The sequence below is a fragment of the Dendrobates tinctorius genome, unplaced genomic scaffold (assembly GCF_039654945.1).
Source record: "Dendrobates tinctorius isolate UK_male_01 unplaced genomic scaffold, ASM3965494v1 ptg000069l, whole genome shotgun sequence".
In the NCBI taxonomy this organism is placed as follows: Eukaryota; Metazoa; Chordata; class Amphibia; order Anura; family Dendrobatidae; genus Dendrobates; species Dendrobates tinctorius.
The window spans coordinates 27,103,119-27,128,633 of NW_027361737.1; the positions used below are offsets into that span (position 1 = coordinate 27,103,119).

General features: G+C 46.3%; 1 protein-coding gene across 5 annotated transcripts in view; it reads left to right on the forward strand.

Annotated features, from left to right (window-relative positions):
* KLHL6 (kelch like family member 6) overlaps nt 1–25,515 on the forward strand; it is a 166,488-nt gene that overhangs the window by 116,706 nt on the left and 24,267 nt on the right. For all 5 annotated transcript variants that reach the window (XM_073581265.1, XM_073581266.1, XM_073581268.1 and 2 more), the window contains one exon: nt 1,570–1,807. In XM_073581265.1, the coding sequence (XP_073437366.1) occupies nt 1,570–1,807 (238 nt within the window). The remainder of the gene's footprint in view (nt 1–1,569; nt 1,808–25,515) is intronic.

Genomic DNA, 25,515 nt, shown 5'->3' on the forward strand with positions numbered 1-25,515 from the left:
AGGAGGTAACCCCCTTCTGATTGTTCTTGTGCTTTACCCCCTTACACGAATATGCTGCAATTGTTCTCGGCAGCATTTCTACTGTTTACACAGGACAATGTGCTGCCGAGAACGATTATTTTTAAGCAAACTTAAAAATCATTTCACCTGATGACCTAGTGTGTTTGTCAGAATGTCTGCAACCTGTTCACACTACTAGTAAATGCACCCTTAATGTTTGATATGCAAGTAGATATAAGCAATGAAGAGGTCTCAGGTGTCACAGGCCTAGCTGATTCTTTAGGGGTACTGACAATCTGACTCCCATCAATATGGGATATAAATGGAATATCCTACGGATAGGCCATCACTTTGCCAAATTTGCAGAATTCACAATCTATTCTCGCTTTCAATAAAATAGCATAAAGCAGCAAAAGTATCTAACATCTCTAGTGAGTTGCTTCAAATGTATTTATGGGTGATATTATATTCACTGATACCCCTTGATTATTGGTATATAATCGGCGGGTACCATTTTGATAACTTTGGGGAAATTTGTGATATTTTCTCTGACCCATCAAATTAATACATTGTGCAACACTGTTGATATACAGTATCTACTCCTGTCCATCCAGTGTTTTCTGATACCTGCAACTGGCTCCACAGAGATGGTCCAAAGCTTTGGGAAAATAGCACACAAGACCATTGCTTTGTTCCAGTAAATCAGTGGACACCATAAAGGAAACTTATGGATCTCAGTATAATCACTGGGCTCCTTCCACTATGAAACAGATTTATTCTATAGATGAACTATTTCTCTGTTCTTTAATAAAAAAGGAGACGTGGAATTAAATGCAGATGTGAGCAGAGACAGTGTTGATACATTAGGGAAGATTCACTGAAGCTTTTAGACAATGGAAATTTACACTAGATCATCTTAATATGTACCATTCTGTTGCTTCTTGTTGATTGATAATTTGGCGCAGAGGATTGTAACGTAGGCCATGCCTCTTTCTCTGCCAATTTCCAATAGGCTATGTCCCCATGGCGCACACGTCCATGAACATTAATTGTCAAAAATTAGGTTTATCTGGGACTTCTGTTATTTTTCGCTGTGGGGCTAAGAACATACAGGAGGGTATTTGTTGACTACAGGCCTATTCTGCCGGCAATGATCGTTGGGAAATTTCTAGTGCGTAGTCCTTAGAGGATCAGATCCGATGTTATAGTCTCTATCACATGTAGTTCTGTGTCCTTTGTCGGCACCTGCTGACAGCTTAGAGTTACCGCTGCAGCTGCATAATAAAATGTAAAGCTGCTGTTAATATTTCTTTTGTATTATTATTATTATTTATTATTATAGCACCATTTATTCCATGGCGCTTTACATGTGAGGAGGGGTATACATAATAAAAAACAAGTACAGTAATCTTAAACAGTACAAGTCACGACTGGTCCAGGAGGAGAGATGATCCTGCCCGCGAGGGCTCACAATCTACAAGGAATTATTATTGGTTTCTTTTATACGTAGTGATCTCTATTGCATGGGGTGAACGCGTTTTAACACTGAAATTGGCCTTTTTTTTGTAGATAATTTCTGAGCGGACAAAACCGCGGATTCATGAATTTCAGTCTGAAGTGTTTATGATAATCGGAGGTTGCACAAAAGATGAGAAGTTTGTCACTGAGGTCACTTGTCTCGATCCTTTAAGAAGAAGTCGTCTAGAGGTGGCAAAACTGGGAGCGTGCGAGCAAGACGGTGAAAGCGAGTTTAAGAAATGGGTGGAGTTTGCGTGTATAACCTTCAAAAATGAGGTCTACATATCAGGTATGTGCTCTCAGAGGTCAGCATATGGAAAATCAAGAAAAAGAAGAGGCGTATAATAAACATGCAAAATTTCAATTTTATTCATAATTTTAAAATTACATAAAACCACATGTATTAATTTCAAGTAGCCAATAGTGCAGAGTCATTATCCCAAATGAACTACAAAAGCGACACTCATACTGGGCAGGTAGTAAATATTTGTATCATTATATATAAACTAATACTAATAGCAGCCTCCATAAGGAAAGTCCTATACAAAAATGTCCTAAAAATTACGCTGCTACAATACCGAATCATATCCAAATCACTCATAATGACCTACCAAGCTTCCAGTGATGGTGCCGCTTCTTTTTCTTGACTTTCATATATGCTTGCGTAAAACAGCTTTAGAATTAGTATGACTAAAATTATTATGGTTTTTTACTGATTTTTTGTAGTTGCTGGGGTTGATTTCTAATAGTGTTGCAGAGGTCAGCATATGTAGTCTACGTAAGTCATATTTCTTCTTAAAGTGGTTCATAAGAGATAGATCTTGATAGATATATGATAAATGTCTGACAAAAGAGGGTTCAGCATCTGGGAGTGTAGTTATCCCTAGAAGACCGGAATCACACTAAACGCATGAAAAATTGGTCCGAATCTCCCTGCCGAGAGACGCAGGAGAGCAATGCGAGTGTCATCCAAGTACAATCCTATTTTTCACACCTGGCATCCGATTTCCATCGAATGCAGTGCGATTCCTATCCGATTGCTATGAGCTTTTACATACAGCAATTCTCTGTCATTTACACATAATTTTCAAACGAAATATTCATCAAAACACACACACACATATATATATATATATATATATATATATATACACACACACACACGTTCATACACTACCGTTCAGAAGTTTAGGGTCACTTACAAATTTCCTTATTTTTTAAAGAAAAGCACAGTTTTTTCCAATGAAGCTAACATTAAATGATTCAGAAATACACTCTATACATTGTTAATGTGGGAAATGACTATTCTAGCTGCACATGTCTGATTTGTAATGCAATATCTTCATAGGTGTATACAGGCCCATTTCCAACAACCATCACTCCAGTGTTCTTATGGTACTTTGTGTTTGCTAACTGTGTAAGAAGGCTAATGGATGGTTAGAATACCCTTGAAAACCCATGTGCAAGTATGTTAGCACAGCTGAAAACAGTTTGGCTGATTAGAGAAGCTATAAACCTGACCTTCCTTTGAGCTAGTTGAGAATTTGGAGCATTACATTTGTTAGTTCCATTAACCCCTTAACCCCCCAAGGGTGGTTTGCACGTTCATGACTGGGGCAATTTTTAAATTTTTACAATTCTGACCACTGTCCCTTTATGAGGTAATAACTCTGAAACGCTTCCATGGATCCTGGTGATTCTGACATCGTTTTCTCGTGACATATTGTACTTCATGTTAGTGGTAAAATTTCATTCATATAACTTGCGTTTATTTGTGAAAAAAATGGAAATTTGGAAAAAATTTTGAAAATTTCGCAATTTTCCAAATTTGAATTTTTATGCCCTTAAATCACAGAGATACGGCACACAAAAAACTTGATAAGTAACATTTCCCACATGTTTACTTTACATCAGCAAAATTTTGGAACCAAAATTTTTTTTTCTTAGAAAGTTATAAGGGTTAAGAATTGACCAGCGATTTCTCATTTTTGCAACACCATTTTATTTTTACGGACCACATCACATTTGAAGCCACTTTGCGGGGTCTATATGATAGAAAATACCCAAAAGTGACACCATTCTAAAAACTGCACCCCTTAAGGTGCTCAAAACCACATTCAAGAAGTTTAGTAACCCTTTAGGTGCATCACAGGAATTTTTTGAATATTTAAAAAAAAATGAACATTTAACTTTTTTTCACAAAAAAAATATTTCAGGTTCAATTTTTTTTATTTTACCAAGGGTAACAGGAGAAATTGGACTGCAAAAGTTATTGTGCAATTTGTCCTGAGGACGCTGATACCTGATATGTGGGGGAGAACCACTGTTTCGGCGCATGGCAGAGCTCAGAAGGGAAGGAGCGCCGTTTGACTTTTTCAATGCAAAATTGGCTGGAATTCAGATCGGACGCCATGTCGCTTTTGGAGAGCCCCTGATGTACCTAAACAGTGGAAACCCAACACACAAATGACCCCATTTTGGAAACTAGACCCCCCAAGGAACTTATCTAGATATGTGGTGAGAACTTTGAACCCACAAGGGCTTCACAGAAGTTTATAACGTACAGCGGTACAATTAAAAAATCATATTTTTTCCACAAAAATGATCTTTTCACCCCCAATTTTTATTTTCCCAAGGGTAACAGGACCCTAAAAGTTATTGTGCAATTTGTCCTGAGTATGCTGATACCCCATATGTGGGTGTAAATGACTATTTGGGTGCATGGCAGAGCTCGGAAGGGAAGCAGCGCCATTTGACGTTTTTGGCTGGAATTGAGATCGGACACCATGTCGCGATTGGAAAACCCCTGATGTACAAAAACAGTGGAAACCCCCCACAAATGACCCCATTTTGGAAACTAGACCCCCCAAGGAACTTATCTAGATGTGTGGTGAGAACTTTGAACCCCTAAGGGTTTCACAGAAGTTTATAACATACAGCCGTAGAATTAAAAAATCATATTTTTTCCAAAAAAAAATGATCTTTTCACCCTCAATTCTTATTTTTTCAAGGGTAACAGGACCCTAAAAGTTATTGTGCAATTTGTCCTGAGTGCGCTGATACCCCATATGTGGGGGTAAACCACTATTTGGGCGTATGGCAGACCTCGGAAGGGAAGCAGCGCCATTTGACGTTTTTGGCTGGAATTGAGATCGGACACCATGTCGCGTTTGGAAAGCCCCTGATGTACCAAAACAGTGGAAACCCCCCACAAATGACACCATTTTGGAAACTAGATCCCACAAGGAACTTGTCTAGATGTGTGGTGAGCACTTTGAACCCCCCAGTGCTTCACAGAAGTTTTTAACGCCCGGGCGTGAAAATAAAAAAATCGTATTTTTTCCACGAACATGATCTTTTAATCACCAATTTTTTTATTTTCCCAAGGGTACAAGGAGAAATTGGACCCGAAAAGTTGTTGTCCAATTTGTACTGAGTAAGCTGACACCCCATATGTGGGAGAAAACTACTGTATGGGCACACGTCGGGGCTCGGAAGGGAAGTAGTGACGTTGTGGAATGCAGACTTTGATGGAATGGTCTGCAGGTGTCATGTTGCCTTTGGAGAGCCCCTAATGTACCTAAACAGTAGAAACCCCCCACAAGTGACCCCATTTTGGAAACTAGACCCCCTAAGGAACTTATCTAGATGTGTGGTGAGCACTTTGAACCACCAAGGGCTTCACAGAAGTTTATAATGCCCGGGTGTCACGCGGCGGCTGCCGCGCACTCCTCCCATTGCCTCCTCCCGACCGCAGCTTACCCGCTCGCCGGTGGCCTCCTCGCCTCGGCGCCGGCTGCCTCGGGCTTCTCCGCGGTCGCTCCCGGCTCCTCTCCTCCGTCCGGCGATCGCGTCCGTCCGGTCTTCTGGACCGTGCCGGGTGCGCGCTCCCGCCCCTCCTCTTCGGCGCGCGCGCGCACACACTATGCCCGGGCACACGCGCGCCTCCTCCTCCTCCTCCTGAGGACGCGCGCCTTCCTCTCCTGCACTTGGAGGTCACGACCCGGAAGGCCTACTACTTCCCCTATACCAGGCCGCCTCTTCCTGCTGGTGGTGCCTGATTATCACTGGGCTTCGTTAGTGATTCTGGCCCGCTCTCTATGTTCGCCCGTTGCTCATCCGCCTTTTTCATTGTCCTCTCTCCTAGGCTCGGGAGGTCCGTGGTTGTGTCCCGTCCAGCTCTGTACCGCACCAGTGTCCTTCTGTTCGTGCCTGCTGTTCCCGCCTGTCCTGTGTCTCCAAGCCGTGCCCGTCTGCCCTGTGTCTCCAAGCCGTGCCTGCCTGTCCTGTGTCTCCAAGCCGTGCCCGCCAGTCCTGTGTCTCCAAGTCGGGTCTACCTGTCTGTCGATACATCCCCTGGGTACCAGCTGCCGTGGTAATAGTTACCCGCGGGCTTGCCCCAAACACTCCCTGTATAGGGGGTGGTCCACCTGGTCAGCTCGCCCCCGGGAGGTTCGTTGCCACGGTCTAGCGGGTCCACCCCAGGAGTACCTCACAGAATAATCAGGCCATGGATCCCGCTGGTACCCCGACCCAAAAGGAACTTTTGTTCCTTCATGAGAATCAGGCGAGGATCATGTCGTTCCTCAAATCAATGGAGTCCCGACTTTCTTCTTTGCAAACCTCCGATCCTGGGATTGCCTCCCTAATCTCCGGCTTGCAGCAAGAACTTGCCCAGCAGCGCGACACCCAGGCCCACATTTTGAACTATATAGCCTCAGCAGATAACCGCTTACTAGCTCTACAGACGGTGGACGCTGTCCCTGCGCCTGTGGCAGTTCCTCATTCCTCCCCCCGGTTGGCCAAACCCCCACGCTATAGCGGAGATCCCAAACTCTGTCGGGGGTTCATTAACCAGTGCCAGTTGCATTTCGAGTTGGCACCCCTACAGTATCCCTCCGACCAGGCCAAGGTGGCCTTTATGATATCCCACTTAGAGGGTGAGGCACTGGCTTGGGTAAATCCCTTGTGGGAGTGTGATGACCCGATAGTCTCCCAGCTCGCGACCTTCTTGGAGACATTTCGTAAGGTCTTTGATGAGCCCGGCCGTCTGGTCTCCGCCACCGAGTCCTTATTTTGCCTTCGCCAGGGTACTCTCTCTGTGGGACAGTACGCCATCCAGTTCCGTACGTTGTCCTCTGAGCTTGGATGGAACACTGAGGCTCTAGTGGGGGCTTTTTGGCGTGGCTTGTCGGCCCGAATCAAAGACGAGTTGGCAGGCAGGGATATACCTACGTCTTTGGAGGATCTCATCTCGCTGGCAACGCGAATTGATCTGCGCTTCCGGGAGCGTTCCCGCAAGGTCGCCAGGGAGAGAAGGCCCACTCGTTTTTCTCCTCCGACACGCAGTCCTCCCCGCTCGCGGCCTCCCACCTCGGCGTCAGCCCCTGAACCCATGCAAGTGGACCGACTCAGGCCCGCGGAGCTACGCCGCCAGGAGAGACTCACTCATGGTCTTTGTCTCTATTGTGGCAGCGCCTCCGATCTCCTGCGTTCCTACCCTGTGAGGCCGGGAAACTCCTCCGCCTAGGACAGGTAAGAGAGGCCTCCCTAGGTGCCTTTGATACCTCTCTACCCTTGACCCTTCCTGTTTTGTTTATCCAGGGTTCCAAACGTTTTTCGGAGATAGCCTATATTGACTCAGGGGCTGCTGGAAATTTTATCCAACTCGAGGCGGTGAAGAGATTGGGGATACCTGTCAGGTCCTTGGAGGTTCCCCGGCAGTTAGCCTCAGTCGACGGCGTTCCCTTGCGCGAGACCGTTACACTGGTCACTGAAGAGCTGGAATTACAGATCGGGGTCCTGCACCGTGAGAGAATAGCCTTCTTCGTGCTGCCGTCTCTATCCCACACCTTGCTCCTGGGTCTTCCGTGGTTGAGGATGCATGAACCTGTCCTGGATTGGCAGTCCGGAGACATTCTTCGCTGGGGCCGCTTCTGCCAGACTAGATGTCTTCGTCCAGTACAACCCCTCAAATGCTCGTCTCCTGTCTCGGGCCCTGCGGATTTGCCCTCGGCCTACTGGGCCTTTGCGGACGTCTTTGATAAGAAGGAGGCAGAGACTCTTCCACCGCACCGGCAATATGATTGCCCTATCGAGCTTGTTCCCGGCTCGACCCCGCCCCGGGGGCGAATCTATCCGTTGAGTCCACTCGAGTCCCAGGCCATGACTGAATACGTACAGGAGAATTTGGCCAGAGGCTTCATCCGGAAGTCATCTTCTCCCGCTGGAGCTGGCTTCTTTTTTGTCAAGAAGAAGGACGGGTCTCTCCGCCCCTGTATTGACTATCGAGGTCTTAACGAGATTACTATCAAGAACAGTTATCCTCTACCTCTCATCCCCGAGTTGTTCGACCGGCTACGAGGGGCGCGAATCTTTTCTAAATTGGATCTCCGTGGAGCCTACAATCTCATCCGTATTCGCTCCGGAGATGAATGGAAGACCGCCTTCAACACCAGGGATGGACACTACGAGTATCTCGTCATGCCCTTCGGGTTGTGCAACGCTCCCGCAGTCTTTCAGGAATTTGTGAACGACATTTTCCGAGACCTTCTGTACTCCTGTGTGGTCGTGTATCTTGACGATATCCTTGTCTTCTCTCCCGATCTGTCCACCCACAGAAGAGATGTCCGCCGAGTACTTTTCCGATTGAGGGAGAATCGCCTGTACGCCAAATTGGAGAAATGCGCCTTTGAACAGTCTTCCCTTCCATTTCTAGGCTATATCATCTCCGACTCTGGCCTGCGTATGGATCCGGAGAAGGTGTCTGCCGTGCTTAACTGGCCACGTCCCCAAGAGGTGAAAGCCATTCAGTGATTTCTCGGCTTCGCAAATTACTATCGGCAGTTCATCCCTCATTTTTCCTCGTTGGCTGGCTCTATCTCGTCTTTGATCCGTAAAGGAGCCAACCCGCACGTCTGGACCCCTGAAGCAGAGGAAGCCTTCCTGTCTCTGAAACGAGCATTTGCCACGGCTCCCGTACTCCATCGTCCTGAGGTCAACAAACCGTTCGTCCTCGAAGTGGATGCATCAGCAACTGGAGCTGGAGCGGTTTTGTCTCAAAAGTCTCCCTCTGGTAGGCTCGTTACGTGCGGTTTCTTTTCCAAGTCCTTCTCCACCCCAGAGCGGAATTATTCCATCGGAGACCGAGAACTGCTTGCCATCAAGTTAGCTCTAGAGGAGTGGAGATACTTATTGGAGGGTGCCGCACATCCCTTCACAATCTTCACAGACCATAAAAATATAGCTTACATTCGGTCTGCACAGAGACTCAACCCACGACAGGCCAGGTGGTCTCTGTTCTTCGGTCGATTCGATTTTGATCTGCATTTTCGTCCAGGTAACAAGAACCTCAAAGCTGACGCCTTGTCCAGGTCCTCTCTTTCCGCAGATGTCGAAGAGGAACCCGCGCATATCTTGGATCCATCCAGGCTCATCACGGTGGCACCGCTTTCTCTCCTCTCACCTCCACCTGGCAAGACTTTTGTGCCAGAGAAGGACCGAAGACGAATCCTACACTGGGGACATGCTTCCAAGCTGGCTGGCCATCTCGGGCTTAAAAAGACACTTCTCCTGGTGTCCAGCTACTACTGGTGGCCGACTCTTCCCCAGGATGTCCGGGATTTCGTCGCCTCCTGCCTCTCCTGTGCCAAGATCAAGGTGCCTAGGCAGCTGCCTTCTGGTCTTCTACACCCGCTTCCAGTACCCTCGTCTCCTTGGCAACACATTGCCATGGACTTTATTACGGATCTGCCCCAGTCTGCCAACTGTACTGTCGTCCTAGTGGTGGTAGATAGGTTTTCTAAGATGGCACACTTCATCCCTCTTCCCGGCTTGCCATCGGCACCAGCCTTGGCGAAGATTTTCGTTCAGCACATCTTCCGTCTTCATGGACTGCCCCAACATATTGTTTCAGACAGAGGAGTCCAATTCACCTCTCGCTTCTGGAGAGCCCTATGCAGATCGATGGATGTCACTCTTGACTTCTCCTCATCTTACCACCCACAGTCCAACGGTCAGGCAGAACGGACGAATCAGAGTTTGGTGAACTACCTCCGGCATTTTTCTAATGTCCACCAGAACGACTGGTCTGAATTACTCCCGTGGGCTGAGTTCGCCTATAATAACCACGTCAGTGAGTCTTCTGGCAAGTCCCCTTTCTTTGTCGTCTACGGGCAACATCCTGGTGTACCTCTACCGGTTCCTCCTGCCTCGGGTGTACCGGCGGCTGATCTTCTGACCGGTAAATTCTCCAGGATCTGGCAGGAGACCAAGGCCGCTCTCGAGTTGGTTCGTAACAGGGTTAAGAGACACGCAGACAAAAGGCGCCTGGATGCCCCGCCATATCACCCAGGTGATAAAGTTTGGCTGGCCTCCAAGTTTATTCGCCTCAAGATCCCTTCCCATAAACTGGGTCCCCGCTATATTGGACCTTTTGAGGTCTTGTCCCGTATTAATGATGTCTCCTACAAACTACGGCTTCCCGCCTCTCTCCGCATCCCTAATGCTTTTCATGTGTCTCTGCTAAAGCCAGTCATCTTCAATTGTTTCCATTCCACGGCTCCTCACTCGCCTCCGCCTGTCTCCGCAGACGATGTATTTGAGGTTAAAGATATTTTGGCCATGAGGAGGCAAAAGGGGAGAACCTTTTTTTTGGTTGATTGGAAGGGCTTTGGCCCCGAGGAGAGGTCCTGGGAGCCCCAGGAGAACATCCAGGCTCCTCGAATCTTGGCTAAATTTTTTTCCAGGCTGCGGAGTGGGGCGCGTAAGGAGGGGGATACTGTCACGCGGCGGCTGCCGCGCACTCCTCCCATTGCCTCCTCCCGACCGCAGCTTACCCGCTCGCCGGTGGCCTCCTCGCCTCGGCGCCGGCTGCCTCGGGCTTCTCCGCGGTCCCTCCCGGCTCCTCTCCTCCGTCCGGCGATCGCGTCCGTCCGGTCTTCTGGACCGCGCCGGGTGCGTGCTCCCTCCCCTCCTCCTCGGCGGGCGCGCGCACACACTTTGCCCGGGCACACACGCGCCTCCTCCTCCTCCTGAGGACGCGCGCCTTCCTCTCCTGCACTTGGAGGTCACGACCCGGAAGGCCTACTACTTCCCCTATATCAGGCCACTTCTTCCTGCTGGCGGTGCCTGATTATCACTGCGCTTCGTTAGTGATTCTGGCCCGCTCTCTATGTATGCCCCTGTTCGCCCGTTGCTCATCCGCCTTTTCCATTGTCCTCTCTCCTAGGCTCGGGAGGTCCGTGGTCGTGTCCCGTCCAGCTCTGTTCCCGCACCAGTGTCCTTCTGTTCGTGCCTGCTGTTCCCGCCTGTCCTGTGTCTCCAAGCCGTGCCCGTCTGCCCTGTGTCTCCAAGCCGTGCCCGCCTGTCCTGTGTCTCCAAGCCGTGCCCGCCAGTCCTGTGTCTCCAAGTCGGGTCTACCTGTCTGTCTGTCGATACATCCCCTGGGTACCAGCTGCCGTGGTAATAGTTACCCACGGGCTTGCCCCAAACACTCCCTGTATAGGGGGTGGTCCACCTGGTCAGCTCGCCCCCCGGGAGGTTCGTTGCCACGGTCTAGCGGGTCCACCCCAGGAGTACCTCACACCGGGCATGAAAATAAAAAAATCGTATTTTTTCCATAAACATGATCAATTAGTCTCCAATTTTTTTATTTTCCCAAGAGTAACAGGAGAAATTCGATCCCAAAAGTTGTTGTACAATTTGTCCTGAGTACGCTGATACCTCATATGTTGGAGAAAACTACTGTATGGGCACACGTCGGGGCTCAGAAGGGAAGTAGTGACGTTTTGGAATGCAGACTTTGATGGAATGGTCTGCGGGAGTCATGTGCGTTTGGAGAGCCCCTGATGTACCTAAACTATTGAAACTCCCCACAAGTGACCCCATTTTAGAAACTAGACCCCCCACGGAACTTATCTAGATGAGTGATGAGCACTTTGAACCCCCAAGTGCTTCACAGAAGTTTATAACGCCTGGGCGTGAAAATAAAAAAATCATTTTTTTCCACAAAATGATATTTTTGCCCCAATTTTTTATTTTTGCAAGGGTAACAGGAGAAATTGGACCCCAAAAGTTGTTTTGCAATTTTTTCTGAGTAGGCTGATACCCCATATGTAGGGGTAAAACACTGTTTGGGCGCATGGCAGAGCTTGGAAGGGAAGGAGCACCATTTGACTTTTTCAACGCAGAATTGGCTGGAATTGAGATCAGAGGCCATGTTGCATTTGGAGAGCACCTGATGTGCCCAAACAGTGGAAACCCCCAATTCTAACTCCAACCCTAACCCCAACACACCCCTAACCCTAATCTCAGCCCTAGCCCTAACCCTAGCCCTAACCCTAGCCCTAACCCTAGCCCTAACCCTAATGGGAAAATGGAAATAAATACATTTTCTTTTAGTTTTATTATTTTTCCCTAACTATGGGGGTGATAACGGGGGGGTTTGATTTACTATTTATGGCGGTTTTTATGTTTGGCAGCTGTCACATGCTAAAAGACGCTTTTTATTGTAAAGATAGTTTTTGCATCACCACATATTGAGAGCTATAATTTTTCCGTATTTTGACTCACCGAGTCATGTGAGGTCTTATTCTTCGCGGGACGAGTTGACGGTTTTATTGGTACCGTTTTTGGGCATGTGACATTTTTTGATCGCTGTTCATTCCGATATTTGGGACGCAGAATGAACAAAAACCAGCGTTTCATGAATTTCTTTTGGGGGGTGCGTTTACACTGTTCCACGTGCGGTAAAATTGATAAAGTGGTCTTATTCTTCGGGTCAGTACGGTTACAGCGATACCTCATTTAGGTTGTTTTTTTATGTTTTGTCAGTTTTATGCAATGAAAACTATTTTATATAAAAAATAATTATTTTTGCATCACTTTATTCTGCGAGCTATAACTTTTTTATTTTTTGTGGATGATGCTATATGGCAGCTCGTTTTTTGCGGGACAAGCTGACGTTTTCAGCGGTACCATGGATATTTATATGTGTCTTTTTGGTCGCACGTTATTGCACTTTTTGTTCGGCGGTATGATAATAAATCATTATTTTCTGCTTCGTTTTTTATTTTTATTTTTTAAGGGGTTTGCTAAAGGGGTTAACTAATGGGACAGTTTTATAGGGCGGGCTGTTATGGACGCGGTGATACCAAATATATGTACTTTTATTGTTTTTTTTTATTTTCAAAAAATGAATATATTGGGGAATATTTTTTTTTTTTTCTACTAATTTATTTAGCGATTTTTTTTAAAATTATTGTTACACTTTTTTTAACTTTATTATATTGTCCCAGGTGGGACATCACTGTCCTGTGACAGATTGCTGATCTGTCACATCACAGATCACTGTGGCAGATCAGTGATCTGTCACAGGCACTGCTGCAGACTTCCTCATGCCTGCGCTTTGCAGGCAGTGAGGACGTCAGCTCCCTACAGGCCCCCGAAGGTCCCCGTCGCCATCTTGAATCCAGGGGCCTGTAGGGAAAGAGCCCCCCGCAGCAGCGCTTCATATTGCGCTGCTGTGGGGGGCTCAGGGAAGCACAGAGGGAGCCCCATACCTGCCGATGCTTCCCTTTAACCCCCGGTACACCGCGATCGTGTTTGATCACAGTGTACAAGGGGTTAACGTGTTGGGGCGGTCCGTGACCGCCTCTGACACATTGTGCAGGGTGTCAGCTGTGATAATCAGCTGACACCCGGCCGCGATCAGCGGCGCTCACCACGTGGGCGCCGCTGATCGCTATGACGTACTCTCCCGTCCCTGGGAATTAAGTCCCAGAGCACATGGACGGGATAGTACGTCTCATGCAGGCACTGAGGAAGCCAGCTCCCTGCAGGCCCCCGAAGGTCCCCGTCGCCATCTTGGATTCGGGGACCTGCAGGGATGCAGCCCACGCAGCAGCGCTGCACATTGCGCTTCTGTGGGGGGCTCAGGGAAGCACGGAGGGAGCCCCATGCCTGCCGATGCTTCCCTTTAACCCCCGGTACACCGCGATTGTGTTTGATCGCGGTGTGCAAGGGGTTAACGTGTCGGGGGCGGTCCGTGACCGCCCCTGACACATTGTGCCGGGTGTCAGCTGTGATAATCAGCTGACACCTGGCCGCGATCAGCGGCGTTCACCATGTGGGCACCGCTGATCGCTGTGACGTACTATCCCGTCCCTGGGAATTAAGTCCCAGGGCACATGGACGGGATAGTACGTCACATGGCAGAAAGAGGTTAAACTCTCAAAATGGCCAGAAAAAAAGAACTTTCATGTGAAACTCGACAGTCTATTCTAGTTCTTATAAATGAAGGCTATTCCATGCGAGACATTGCCAAGAAACTGAAGATTTCCTACAACGGTGTGTACTACTCCCTTCAGAGGAGAGCACAAACGGGCTCTAACCAGAGTAGAAAGAGAAGTGGGAGGCCCCGCTGCACAACTGAGCAACAAGACAAGTACATTAGAGTCTGTAGTTTGAGAAATCGATGCCTCACAGTTCCTCAACTGGCAGCTTCATTAAATAGTACACGCAAAACGCCAGTGTCTACGTCTACAGTGAAGAAGCGACTCCGGGATGCTGGCCTTCAGGGCAGAGTGGCAAAGAAAAAGCCATATCCCAGACTGACTAATAAAAGGAAAAGATTAATATGGGCAAAAGAACACAGACATTGGACAGATGAAGACTGGAAAAAAGTGTTATGGACAGACAAATCCAAGTTTGAGGTGTTTGGATCACACAGAAGAACATTTGTGAGATGCTGAACAACTGAAAAGATGCTGGAAGAGTGCCTGACGCCATCTGTCAAGCATGGTGGAGGTAATGTGATGGTCTGGGGTTGCTTTGGTGCTGGTAAAGTGGGAGATTTGTACAAGGTAAAAGGGATTTTTTTTGTAATTCTTTATTTAAGAAAATTTTTACATACAGTACAACACAAGAAAGATATGGCTTAGCCCATTAATCGGCACATGCTACATAAGACAAAAAATAATAATTGGATAGAGAATCAATGAAATTCCCATGAAAACGTATTGGCAGAGACCATAAAACATGTAAATTATAAAAGGAACTAAACAATAGAAAGAACTAGGTTCAGGTAGTATTAACTTGTAGTAACGGCTCCAAAAGAACGTATGTAGTCCTTCTGGAGATCTACAAAGACAAGACAAATCGGAGTAAGGAGTGCATCAGTTAAAGTAGTCAAATGAGTCAAAAGATGGGTAATTAGATCTGACAAGATTAAAAATATATGTAGTAATTTGGGGCAGTTTTGAGGTCAGGCTCTGCCACTTCGGGAATTTAGGGACGAGTTTAGGGGGAATAGACTGGAGACCTACCATGAATTCTAGCCATAGCCAGTCAGAACCATGTTTGTATCTCGATCTAAATTTAGTAATATTAAAACATATATGAAGTTTTTGTAAAAGGTCTCGAGGTTGTTTTCTGGCGGCTTTTGGCCAGTCCTCTGTACAGGGGACCTGGTTAGATAGAAGGTGCGAGATTGGTAGATTCGGTAAAGAATCCCATAGACCATAAACGTCAACATAATTCGGGTCAGTCAGCCAAGGAATGACTCTTATTGGAATATGGTCTAAAAAATAGCAATGAGGTAATATATTAGGAACTAAAGAACGTCTAATAGATAATCTATTATAAGTTATGGCATCGATCGAGTGAGTAGCTGGGGTACAGGAAGACCAGAGAAAAACCTCAGCCATATTGCCCAACAGACTTACTTCCAAATTTAGGGCTTTCTGATCAGGGTTGGTCTTGACCATGCGTAGCCAACGGGAAAGGTGGATGGCCTGATAGTATTTCTTGAAGTCAGGGAGACTGAGTCCCCCTTTATTTTTTGGTAAAAATACAATTTTGGGAGGCAGTCTGGCTCTTTTGTTTTTCCATATGAATTTTGAAACTAATTTGTTCACTATAATGAAAAAGGAATTGGGAAGAGGAATAGGGACCATATTCATAACATAACATTTTTTTGGAAAAATATAGGATTTGACAACATTGATTCTCCCTATCCAAGAAAGAAAAGTTAATTCGTAAGAATTGAGTAAAATTTGTAAGTTGGATAGCATAGGGAGAAAATTAAATTTATATAGTGTAGAGGGGTCAGCGGTTAAATAAATCCCCAGAAATTTTAATTTTTCAGGAGGCCAATGAAAAGGGGTGGTTTGTTTTAACTTCAAGACCTCTTTTTCTGGTGCCGAGATATTCAAAATTTCAGACTTACTCATATTAATTTTGAAGTTAGAAAGAATTCCAAATTCCATAAACAAATCTGAGAGGTGTGAAAAAGCTGTTTTGGGGTTAGTAATCAAAAGTAAGAGGTCATCTGCAAAAGTCGCTATCTTGAATTCAATCTGGCCCACCACTAATCCCCTGATATCAGGGTCTTGCCTGATTTTCTGTATCAATGTTTCCATCACTAGGACAAAAAGGGAGGGGGAGAGAGGGCACCCCTGTCTAGTGCCGTTGGTAATCTTAAAAGAGTTTGAAAATAATCCATTTACCCTGACCTTAGCAGTTGGGGTCGTATAAAGAGACATAATGGCTTCTATAAAAGGAGGAGGAAAATCAAATTTTTGCAAAGTGCAAATCAAATAATGCCAGCCAATTCTATTGAAGGCCTTCTGTCGACAGAATGGTTAATGGAATGCCAGAGCGTTTAGCATGAGAGATAGCAAGTAAAGTTTTTGTAGCATTGTCTTTTCCTTCCCTTCCCTTTACGAAACCCTCTTGGTCAGGGTGGATTAATGATTCTAGGACACTATTAATTCTAGAGGCTAGAATCTTCGACCATAACTTCAAATCGGTATTAAGTAAAGAAATAGGCCGATAATTGCTACAGAGGCTGCCGTCTCTACCCTCTTTGGGTATAATAGTAATGTATGCCTCCAGTGACCGTCTAGATGGTGGCCTCCCCTCCAGAAATGCATTAAACAAGTTAACTAGGTGAGGCAGGAGAATGTCTGCAAATTTTTTATAATAAATCACAGGAAAACCGTCTGAGCCTGGCCTTTTATTGTTTGGTATAGTGTGTAAGGTATCCTGAATTTCTTGGAAGGTAATTTTTGAGAGAAGAGTTATACTTTTTTCTAATGGGACCTTGGGAAGGGAAAGGGGGGATAAAAATTTCTGCATCCTGTCTGCTGCAGTAGAGCAGTCTGTCATCGGTTCAGGAGTATCTAAATTATAGAGTGATTCGTAGTATTGTCGAAAAGTCTCTGCAATCTCGTTGGACCTAAACACTTTCTTGTTAGCTTTAGTAAAGACATGCTTTATGAACGTTTTTTCTTTTTGTTTTTTTGAGCAGATGGGGCGTAAGCTTACTGCATTTGTTCCCATGCAAATAGAATCTGTGTCTACAATGCATAAATAATTTTGCAGAGTTCAAATTTAATAAATCTTTAAGTTTGCTGCGAAGAGAGGTGAGGTCCTGAAGAGAAGTCCGAGAGCTTGTTTTTTTATGGATGCGTTCTAAAGTGCTAATTAGTTGTAATAGTGACATGAGCTCCTTATCCCTTTGTCTTTTATGATAGGAAGCAATTGATATAAGCTCCCCCCTAATGACGGCTTTATGAGTCTCCCAATTATTGGGGGTAAGTTGATTATCAGTAATATTTTCAGTAAAAAAAAAGTGCTAAAGTAGTTTTTAATTTCTCGATAATATTTGGTTTGTCTAAAAGGGATTCGTTTAATCACCATGACATGGCAGGACGGGGTAACGTGTCAACAGAGAGCTCAAGAAAGATTGGGGCATGATCTGAAATAGTAATGACACCTATTTTAGTAGATTTGATTAATTGCAGGGCTTGTGCTTGGACTAAGAGAAGGTCGATTCGGTGGTATGAGGAGTGGGGAGGTGAGAAAAAAGTAAAATCTTTCGTGGTGGGATGTAGAAGATGCCAGGGATCGATAAGTTGAAGTGTTCCTAATTTATATAAAAGTTTACGTCTTAAGGCTTGAGAAATAGTAGAAGAACGACTTGTGGCGACTATTTCAGGTTGAAGAGTAAGGTTGAAGTCCCCACCCACAATAAGTAGCCCTTCCTTAAATAGTTGCATTGTGTCTAATGTTTTTATAATCCATTGCACTTGCTGAGCGTTGGGGGCGTAAAGATTAGCAAAGGTGACCATAGTATTAGCTAGCATTCCCTTAACAAAAATATACCATCCTTCGTGGTCGCTTAAACTGTCCTTTAGGGCGAATGGGGTACCTTTTTTTTATTGCCACACTAACCCCTTTGGAGGAGGAGGAATTACAGCTGTTAAAGCATATAGGATAAGAAAAGAAAGATGTGTTTAGGGACTCTACCTAATTTGAAGTGGGTTTCTTGTAAGAAAAGAATTTGTGCATTCTGTTTTTTTAAAAGGTTAAGGACTTGGTTGCGTTTAGAAGGGGAGTTCAGTCCTTTGACATTAAACGACGCCACCGTGACAGAGCCCTGGTTCACCTGACTACTCATGGTTAATGAAACTCATAGAGAATCCTGTCTCATCTGAAAACCTGAAAAATAAGAACATCATAAACAATAAACTTTTTACAAACAATAACTCGCCTACCACAGGGGAGGGTACAAGAACCCAAACAAAGGCGAGGTAGTCCAAGTTGTGAGCTAGATTAGAGATTGAGGGAGAAAAGTGTATAACTCAGACAACATAAAATAAAGGAAAAGCTAGGTCAAATGGAAGAGCATTAATAAGATATTCCAAGACATCGAAAAAGTAATATCAAGACAGGAGAATAGACGAAATTTTCAAAGACTCAGAGGTTTCTGCAGATCAAGGCGGATGTTTCTTGGGATCCTGCTTCTTGGTTTTAGGAGAAATATGTTTCTTTTTCACGGACCACTCTTGCAGTCTAGTGAGGGGAGGAAGATTCCAGTTGGTGTCTATCGGCATCCATGAAGGTAAGTCCATTGGTGAAATGCCCAAAGAGTCCCAAGCCTTGAGTAGGTCTTCCGGGGCATGAATCAAAATCTGCCTGCCCCCTGTGTTTATTGCAAGGCCAAAGAGGTATAGCCATTTGTAGTTAAGATTTTTGGCTCTTAAATCTGAAAGGAGTGGTTTAAGAATCCGTCTCTTAGCTAGGGTCGAAGGAGCAAGGTCCTGAAAGAGTTGCAGTTGAGAGTTCTCATACATGATTTTGTCCTGTTCTCTAGCGTTTGCTAGGATGTCTGCAGTGTCCACATAGCTAAGGAGGCCACAAATAACATCTCTTGGTGGTTCGTCTTGCTTTGGCTTAGCTCTCAGAGCACGATGTACTCGTTTAATAGTGATAGAGGCGGCTCTGTCCTGACCGAGAATGCTGGCGAAGATTTCTCTGGATAGTTTTTCCAAGGTGTCATGTGCAAAAGATTCAGGAATGCCTCTTATACGGATATTCTTTCATCTGCTCCTATTTTCCTGATCTTCTGCTGCTAATAGAGCTACATTGAGTTGTTGTTGTTGTTGTTTGAGGACTTGCTCGTTAAGACAGTTAAGAGCGTCTACTTGCTCTGAGTTTGCTGACTCTAAGTCCTCAACCCTTTGACCCAGGTGTTGGAGATCTGACCGCATGCCGGATAACTCCTCCAGGATGGGTTTCATGTTTTGAGCTAACAGTTTTTTCATGAACGCTCTAGAAATGGGAGCGGCATCTTCCAGCATAGAGTCGCTGTTGAAGTCGTCACCACTAGATTCAGAATCATCCAAATTCTCGAAAGAAGTTGATTTTTTGAGTGACCTTCTTGCAGAAGTTTGGGAGGTTTCGGCTTTTTTGTTTAGATATTTGTCTAAATCTCCATGTGTGTTTTTTTCTGTTCGTCTGCTGCTGCTTTATTAGCTAGTTTTTCATGTTCTTTCTGTGATTTAACCATTATAAGAGTTCTGATAACGTGAAGGCTGTGCTCACAAATTGTTTAAAAGGGCATTATGTCTTGAATTTGAACGCAGTACCAAACATGGCCATTGGAGGTCACTAGAGGAGCACAAAATGATATAGAGACTGCGACTGTGCTAGTAGAATATAGAAAATGTCAGGTAATAATAAAAGGATGAAAAATTTCACCATAAGTATATAGCTAGCGTGTTGTTTATGGCACAAATATACAGGAGTATGGTGATATCTGTGGAAAGGCTCAATTATCCGCCAAATATAAATCTTGTTTATTGCAAGTAGTTGATGCCCAGGGTTATCCACACAAGCTCCTTTGCTTCAATATTACTGACAAATGGGTATGGGGCAGCAGGTAGTAACGCAAGGCACAATATGCAGGAGGGGAAAAGAGCCAGCAGCCACCTCCACCGGAGCTCAGCTAAGATGGCTGCTGAGGATCTGGGATCCCTCCACAGGCGCACTGAAGCCACACACGCCGCCCAGCACCGAGGGGCCATAAAGCACCGTTCCTCGTCCCTCCGGAGGACAGAGAAACGTCCCTGAGATCGCCTCTGCAAACGGCACCGAGCCCAGCAACACTCGCCGCGTCCCAGATGAGAGGACCTCTGCGGGCAACCGCCGCGGCACCAGGAAGCCCGCCCAGCAGGACGCGAAGCCGCTCCAGATGGGACGCACACTCCCGGCCGCCCAGCACCAGACAGGCGCCGCAGGACCGCACACGGTAAGCCGGATAAGTGACGCTGGGCTACAGGAGCGCCGGAGTAGCCACCAATCCTCTGACGGGATTTTATCTAGTGACTCCTCCACAACAGCGTTACCTTCGCAACAGTCGTTGCAGCTTGCAATCCACCTTCCCCTCAGTCTCACAAGATGGCGCCTGTCACTTCAAGCCACGCTCCACTACTTGTTTATGAAGCACTTCAGGGGTGACTAAGGCCAAGCCTCCCTCCTCATTTACGACTCTCAGATGTGCCAGAGAGGTTTATCTCAGCTCTGAGAGCCAAACCGCAGCTGTAGTATCTCTCAAAGTCCTAAATTTAGCAGGTAATGTGGAGGAGCTCCAAGCCAACAAGCCCTTTCTCCTCTGCAGTTAGGCCACGCCCCCAAAAGGGATTTTGAATAAGGAAGGCTATTACTCCATTTTGCAACGCCATGCCATACCCTGTGGACAGCGCTTGATTGGAGCCAATTTCATCCTACAACAGGACAATGACCCAACGCACACCTCCAAATTATGCAAGAACTATTTAGGGAAGAAGCGGGCAGCTGGTATTCTATCTGTAATGGAGTGGCCAGCGCAGTCACCAGATCTCAACCCTATTGAGCTGTTGTGGGAGCAGCTTGACCGTATGGTACGCAAAAAAGTGCCCATCAAGCCAAACCAACTTGTGGGAGGGGCTTCTGGAAGCATGGGGTGAAATTTCTCCACATTACCTCAGCAAATTAACTGCTAGAATGCCACAGGTCTGCAATGCTGGAATTGCTGCAAAGGGAGCATTCTTTGATGAAAGCAAAGTTTGAAGGAGAAATTATTTCAAATAAAAATCTTTTTTTTGAACCTTGTCAATGTCTGGACTAGATTTTAAATTAATTTGGCAACTCATTTGATTAATAAAAGTACATTGGGGCAAAAAAGTATTTAGTCAGTCAGCAATAGTGCAAGTTCCACCACTTAAAAAGATGAGAGGCGTCTGTAATTTACATCATAGGTAGACCTCAACTATGGGAGACAAACTGAGAAAAAAAAATCCAGAAAATCACATTGTCTGTTTTTATTTCATTTTATTTGCATATTATGGTGGAAAATAAGTATTTGGTCAGAAACAAAATTTCATCTCAATACTTTGTGATATATCCTTTGTTGGCAATGACAGAGGTCAAACGTTTTCTGTAAGTCTTCACAAGGTTGCCACACACTCTTGTTGGTATGTTGGCCCATTCCTCCATGCAGATCTCCTCTAGAGCAGTGATGTTTTTGGCTTTTCGCTTGGCAACACGGACTTTCAACTCCCTCCAAAGGTTTTCTCTAGGGTTGAGATCTGGAGACTGGCTATGCCACTCCAGGACCTTGAAATGCTTCTTACGAAGCCACTCCTTTGTTGCCCTGGCGGTGTGCTTTGGATCATTGTCATGTTGAAAGACCCAGCCACGTTTCATCATCAATGCCCTTGCTGATGGAAGGAGGTTTGCACTCAAAATCTCACGATACATGGCCCCATTCATTCTTTCATGTACCCGGATCAGTCGTCCTGGCCCCTTTGCAGAGAAACAGCCCCAAAGCATGATGTTTCCACCACCATGCTTTACAGTAGGTATGGTGTTTGATGGATGCAACTCAGTATTCTTTTTCCTCCAAACACGACAAGTTGTGTTTCTACCAAACAGTTCCAGTTTGGTTTCATCAGACCATAGGACATTCTCCCAAAACTCCTCTGGATCATCCAAATGCTCTCTAGCAAACTTCAGACGGGCCCGGACATGTACAGGCTTAAGCAGTGGGACACGTCTGGCACTGCAGGATCTGAGTCCATGGTGGCGTAGTGTGTTACTTATGGTAGGCCTTGTTACATTGGTCCCAGCTCTCTGCAGTTCATTCACTAGGTCCCCCCGCGTGGTTCTGGGATTTTTGCTCACCGTTCTTGTGATCATTCTGACCCCACGGGGTGGGATTTTGCGTGGAGCACCAGATCGAGGGAGATTATCAGTGGTCTTGTATGTCTTCCATTTTCTAATTATTGCTCCCACAGTTGATTTCTTCACTCCAAGCTGGTTGGCTATTGCAGATTCAGTCTTCCCAGCCTGGTGCAGGGCTACAATTTTGTTTCTGGTGTCCTTTGACAGCTCTTTGGTCTTCACCATAGTGGAGTTTGGAGTTAGACTGTTTGAGGGTGTGCACAGGTGTCTTTTTATACTGATAACAAGTTTAAACAGGTGCCATTACTACAGGTAATGAGTGGAGGAAAGAGGAGACTCTTAAAGAAGAAGTTACAGGTCTGTGAGAGCCAGAAATCTTGATTGCTTGTTTCTGACCAAATACTTATTTTCCACCATAATATGCAAATAAAATGAAAAAAAAAACAGACAATGTGATTTTCTGGATTTTTTTTTCTCAGTTTGTCTCCCATAGTTGAGGTCTACCTATGATGTAAATTACAGACGCCTCTCATCTTTTTAAGTGGTGGAACTTGCACTATTGCTGACTGACTAAATACTTTTTTGCCCCACTGTATGTGTTTTCATGGAAAATACAAAATTGTCTGGGTGACCCCAAACTTTTTAACGGTAGTGTATATTAATAGATAGATAGAAGAAAAGCCGGCAATTCATGTGCCGCGTACAGGAAAATCGCAGAATGACAGATTAGAAAAGAATAGATATATACAGGGTGGGCCATTTATACGGATACACCTAAATAATATGTGAATGGTTGGTGATATCAACTTCCTGTTTGTGGCACATTAGTATATGGGAGGGGGGAATCTTTTCAAGATGGGTGGTTACCATGGCGGCCATTTTGAAGTCAGCCATTTTGGATCCAACTTTATTTTTTTCAATGGGAAAAAGGTCATGTGACACATCAGACTTATTGAGAATTTCACAAGAAAAGCAATGGTGTGCTTGGTTGTAATGTAACTTTATTCTTTCATGAGTTATTTACAAGTTTATGACCACTTATAAAATGTGTCACGGGGCAGTAAGGGGAAAACAGGAGACGTGGAACCTGGGCCCCTGAACTGCCCCTCAGGCTAAAGAGGGTGCCCTGACTCTCCTTAACTTGGGGGTACACTTGATGGTAGTGAGGCCCAAGTCCCCAATCTGTCCCTATCTCCTGTTTAGCTCTATGCTAAACACCCAACCCCCTCCCCAGGAGGTGAGACAGGGAATAAAGATGTACTGCACCAATAACACAAAGGAAAGATACAACAGACACCACGGGGTTAAAGTAACTGAACAACAAAACTTATCTTCCTCTGCCGTCATGCACCGGAATGCAGACTTGGGCACCAGAAAGGGAAATAGCTGGAGCTCCACTGTCACACAGCCTGCTCCTGAGTCCAGCTTGGTTGAGGAATAATATCACCAACAGTGAGTGCAGCACATGATGACCCTTTATAGGAAAGAGGGAGTGGTCACACCTGCTGACAGACTAACATGTAGTAACACCAGCAGCCACCGGGGGGAACCCAGCAGCAGACTCACTAAACTTGTAGTAACACCAGCGGCCACCGGGGGCAAAAACCCATATTAACCCCCGAGGGCCAGAAAGGAAAAAGGTTTATATACGAGAGTCCAGACTGACACAGATCCATAAATGGATCATGACAGTACCCCTACTTCAATGAGGGGCCTCTGGACCCTCAACACTGCACCTCACCAAAAAAAACCTACGGTGAGGACGCCTAGGACCACCAGAGTTCACCTCAGCGCCCACCTGACTCTCTGGTTCATGGCAAACGTGGCTGATGGAGGTGGCAACATATGCTCCGGAGGCGCCACGAATCTCCAGAGCGCCGACCTGGGGAATGAGTTGTGTATGGGCATTACTGGGGGCACCTCCAGCTGGTAAGTCCCCTGGCCGGGAATGGCCGATACTCGAAACGTCCCGATCACCTGAGAACTCCAGACCTCTGCAGCACACTTCCACCAGATGTTTTTGGTGGACACCCATACATACTCATTCACACACAGGTCCGGACCTGAACGTTTATTGCCACGCACACGTTTGTCACAAGATGGTGAACTCTTCACAGAACCGATAACAGAGGCGTCCCCCTATGTTGTCACACACACCCCCACAATGCTCAGAAGGAGTCACCACCCTCCCCTGACCCCTCGTCCCAAGAGGACTAAGACACCCAAGGTTAGCATGTGGTGAGGGTAGAAACTTGCCCCTACTCCCTGGCAGCACCTCTGCTGCCCGCACTGGAGTAGAAGGGGATGGTTGTAGAATGACGGCAGAGACAGTAGCCCCCAGGCAGCAGCCCTCACACGACTGACCCCAGCTGACTACTTCCCTAGACTGCCAATATATTACCGGGTTGTGTTTTTCCAACCACGGGAGGCCTAAAATGATAGGTACTAGCATTCCCTCCAAGACGTAGCATGACAGGGACTCCTCATGATGAGTCCCTATACGCAGATGTATGTTATCCACGACTTGGATTAACCTCCCCTGGCTAAGTAGGACAGAGACAATGGCCTGGACGCTTAGGGGTTTGGCTAGCGTCCTACACCTCAGGCCATGGGTCCGGACAAAGTGAGCATCGACCAGATTGACTCCTGCTCCACTGTCCACAAACACCGGTATTCCCTCAGGTACCCCGCTAACCACCACTTCTGCTGACATAGTACACTGAGAGGGCAAAATGGAGGAAATATACACTCCCTGGTCACCTCCCTCCACACGACCAGGGGGATGCTGCTTCTTAGATGGTACAGAACATTTGGCGCGCGCTGGGCAGACCCTAAAAAAATGGCCAGTCTGCCAACAGCTAAAACATGCCCCCACACCATGACGAACCAACTCCTCCCACCTGCCTGGGCTCATCCGCCTGCACCAGTGTGTCCTCCTCCCTAGCAAGGACTCCAGGGGGCATATTTGCCAAAGCCACAAAAAACTCGTCCACCAACTGTAGAGATGGTGAATTGGCCAGCAGGGAGAAGGCCCAGGATTTGGGATCACCCTCAAGGAGGGCAATAATGAATCCCACCCGCTGTTCCTCACTTCCTGATGAACGAGGGTGGAGCCTGAAGTGTAGCTTGCAGGCCTCCTGAAAAAACAAAAAATTCTCTCTCCATCAGGAAAACCGGTCAGGGAGAGATAACTTGGGCTCTGGTTGAGCCTGCATCTGAGCTGAGGCCCCGTACCCCTCCAACTGCTGCAGCTGCTGCTCCACCACACCCTGCAGCACCCCACACTCCTCAGTGAGGGTCTGCAGCAATTGGACAAAGGTCTGCATTTGGGCCATGGCTCATCAGAAAAAAAAAATGGGACGGATGGTGATAATGTCACGGGGCAGTAAGGGGAAAATAGGAAACATGGAACCTGGGCCCCTGAACTTCCCATGAGGCTAAAGGGGGTGCCCTGACTCTCCTTTACTTGGGGGTACACTTGATGGTAGT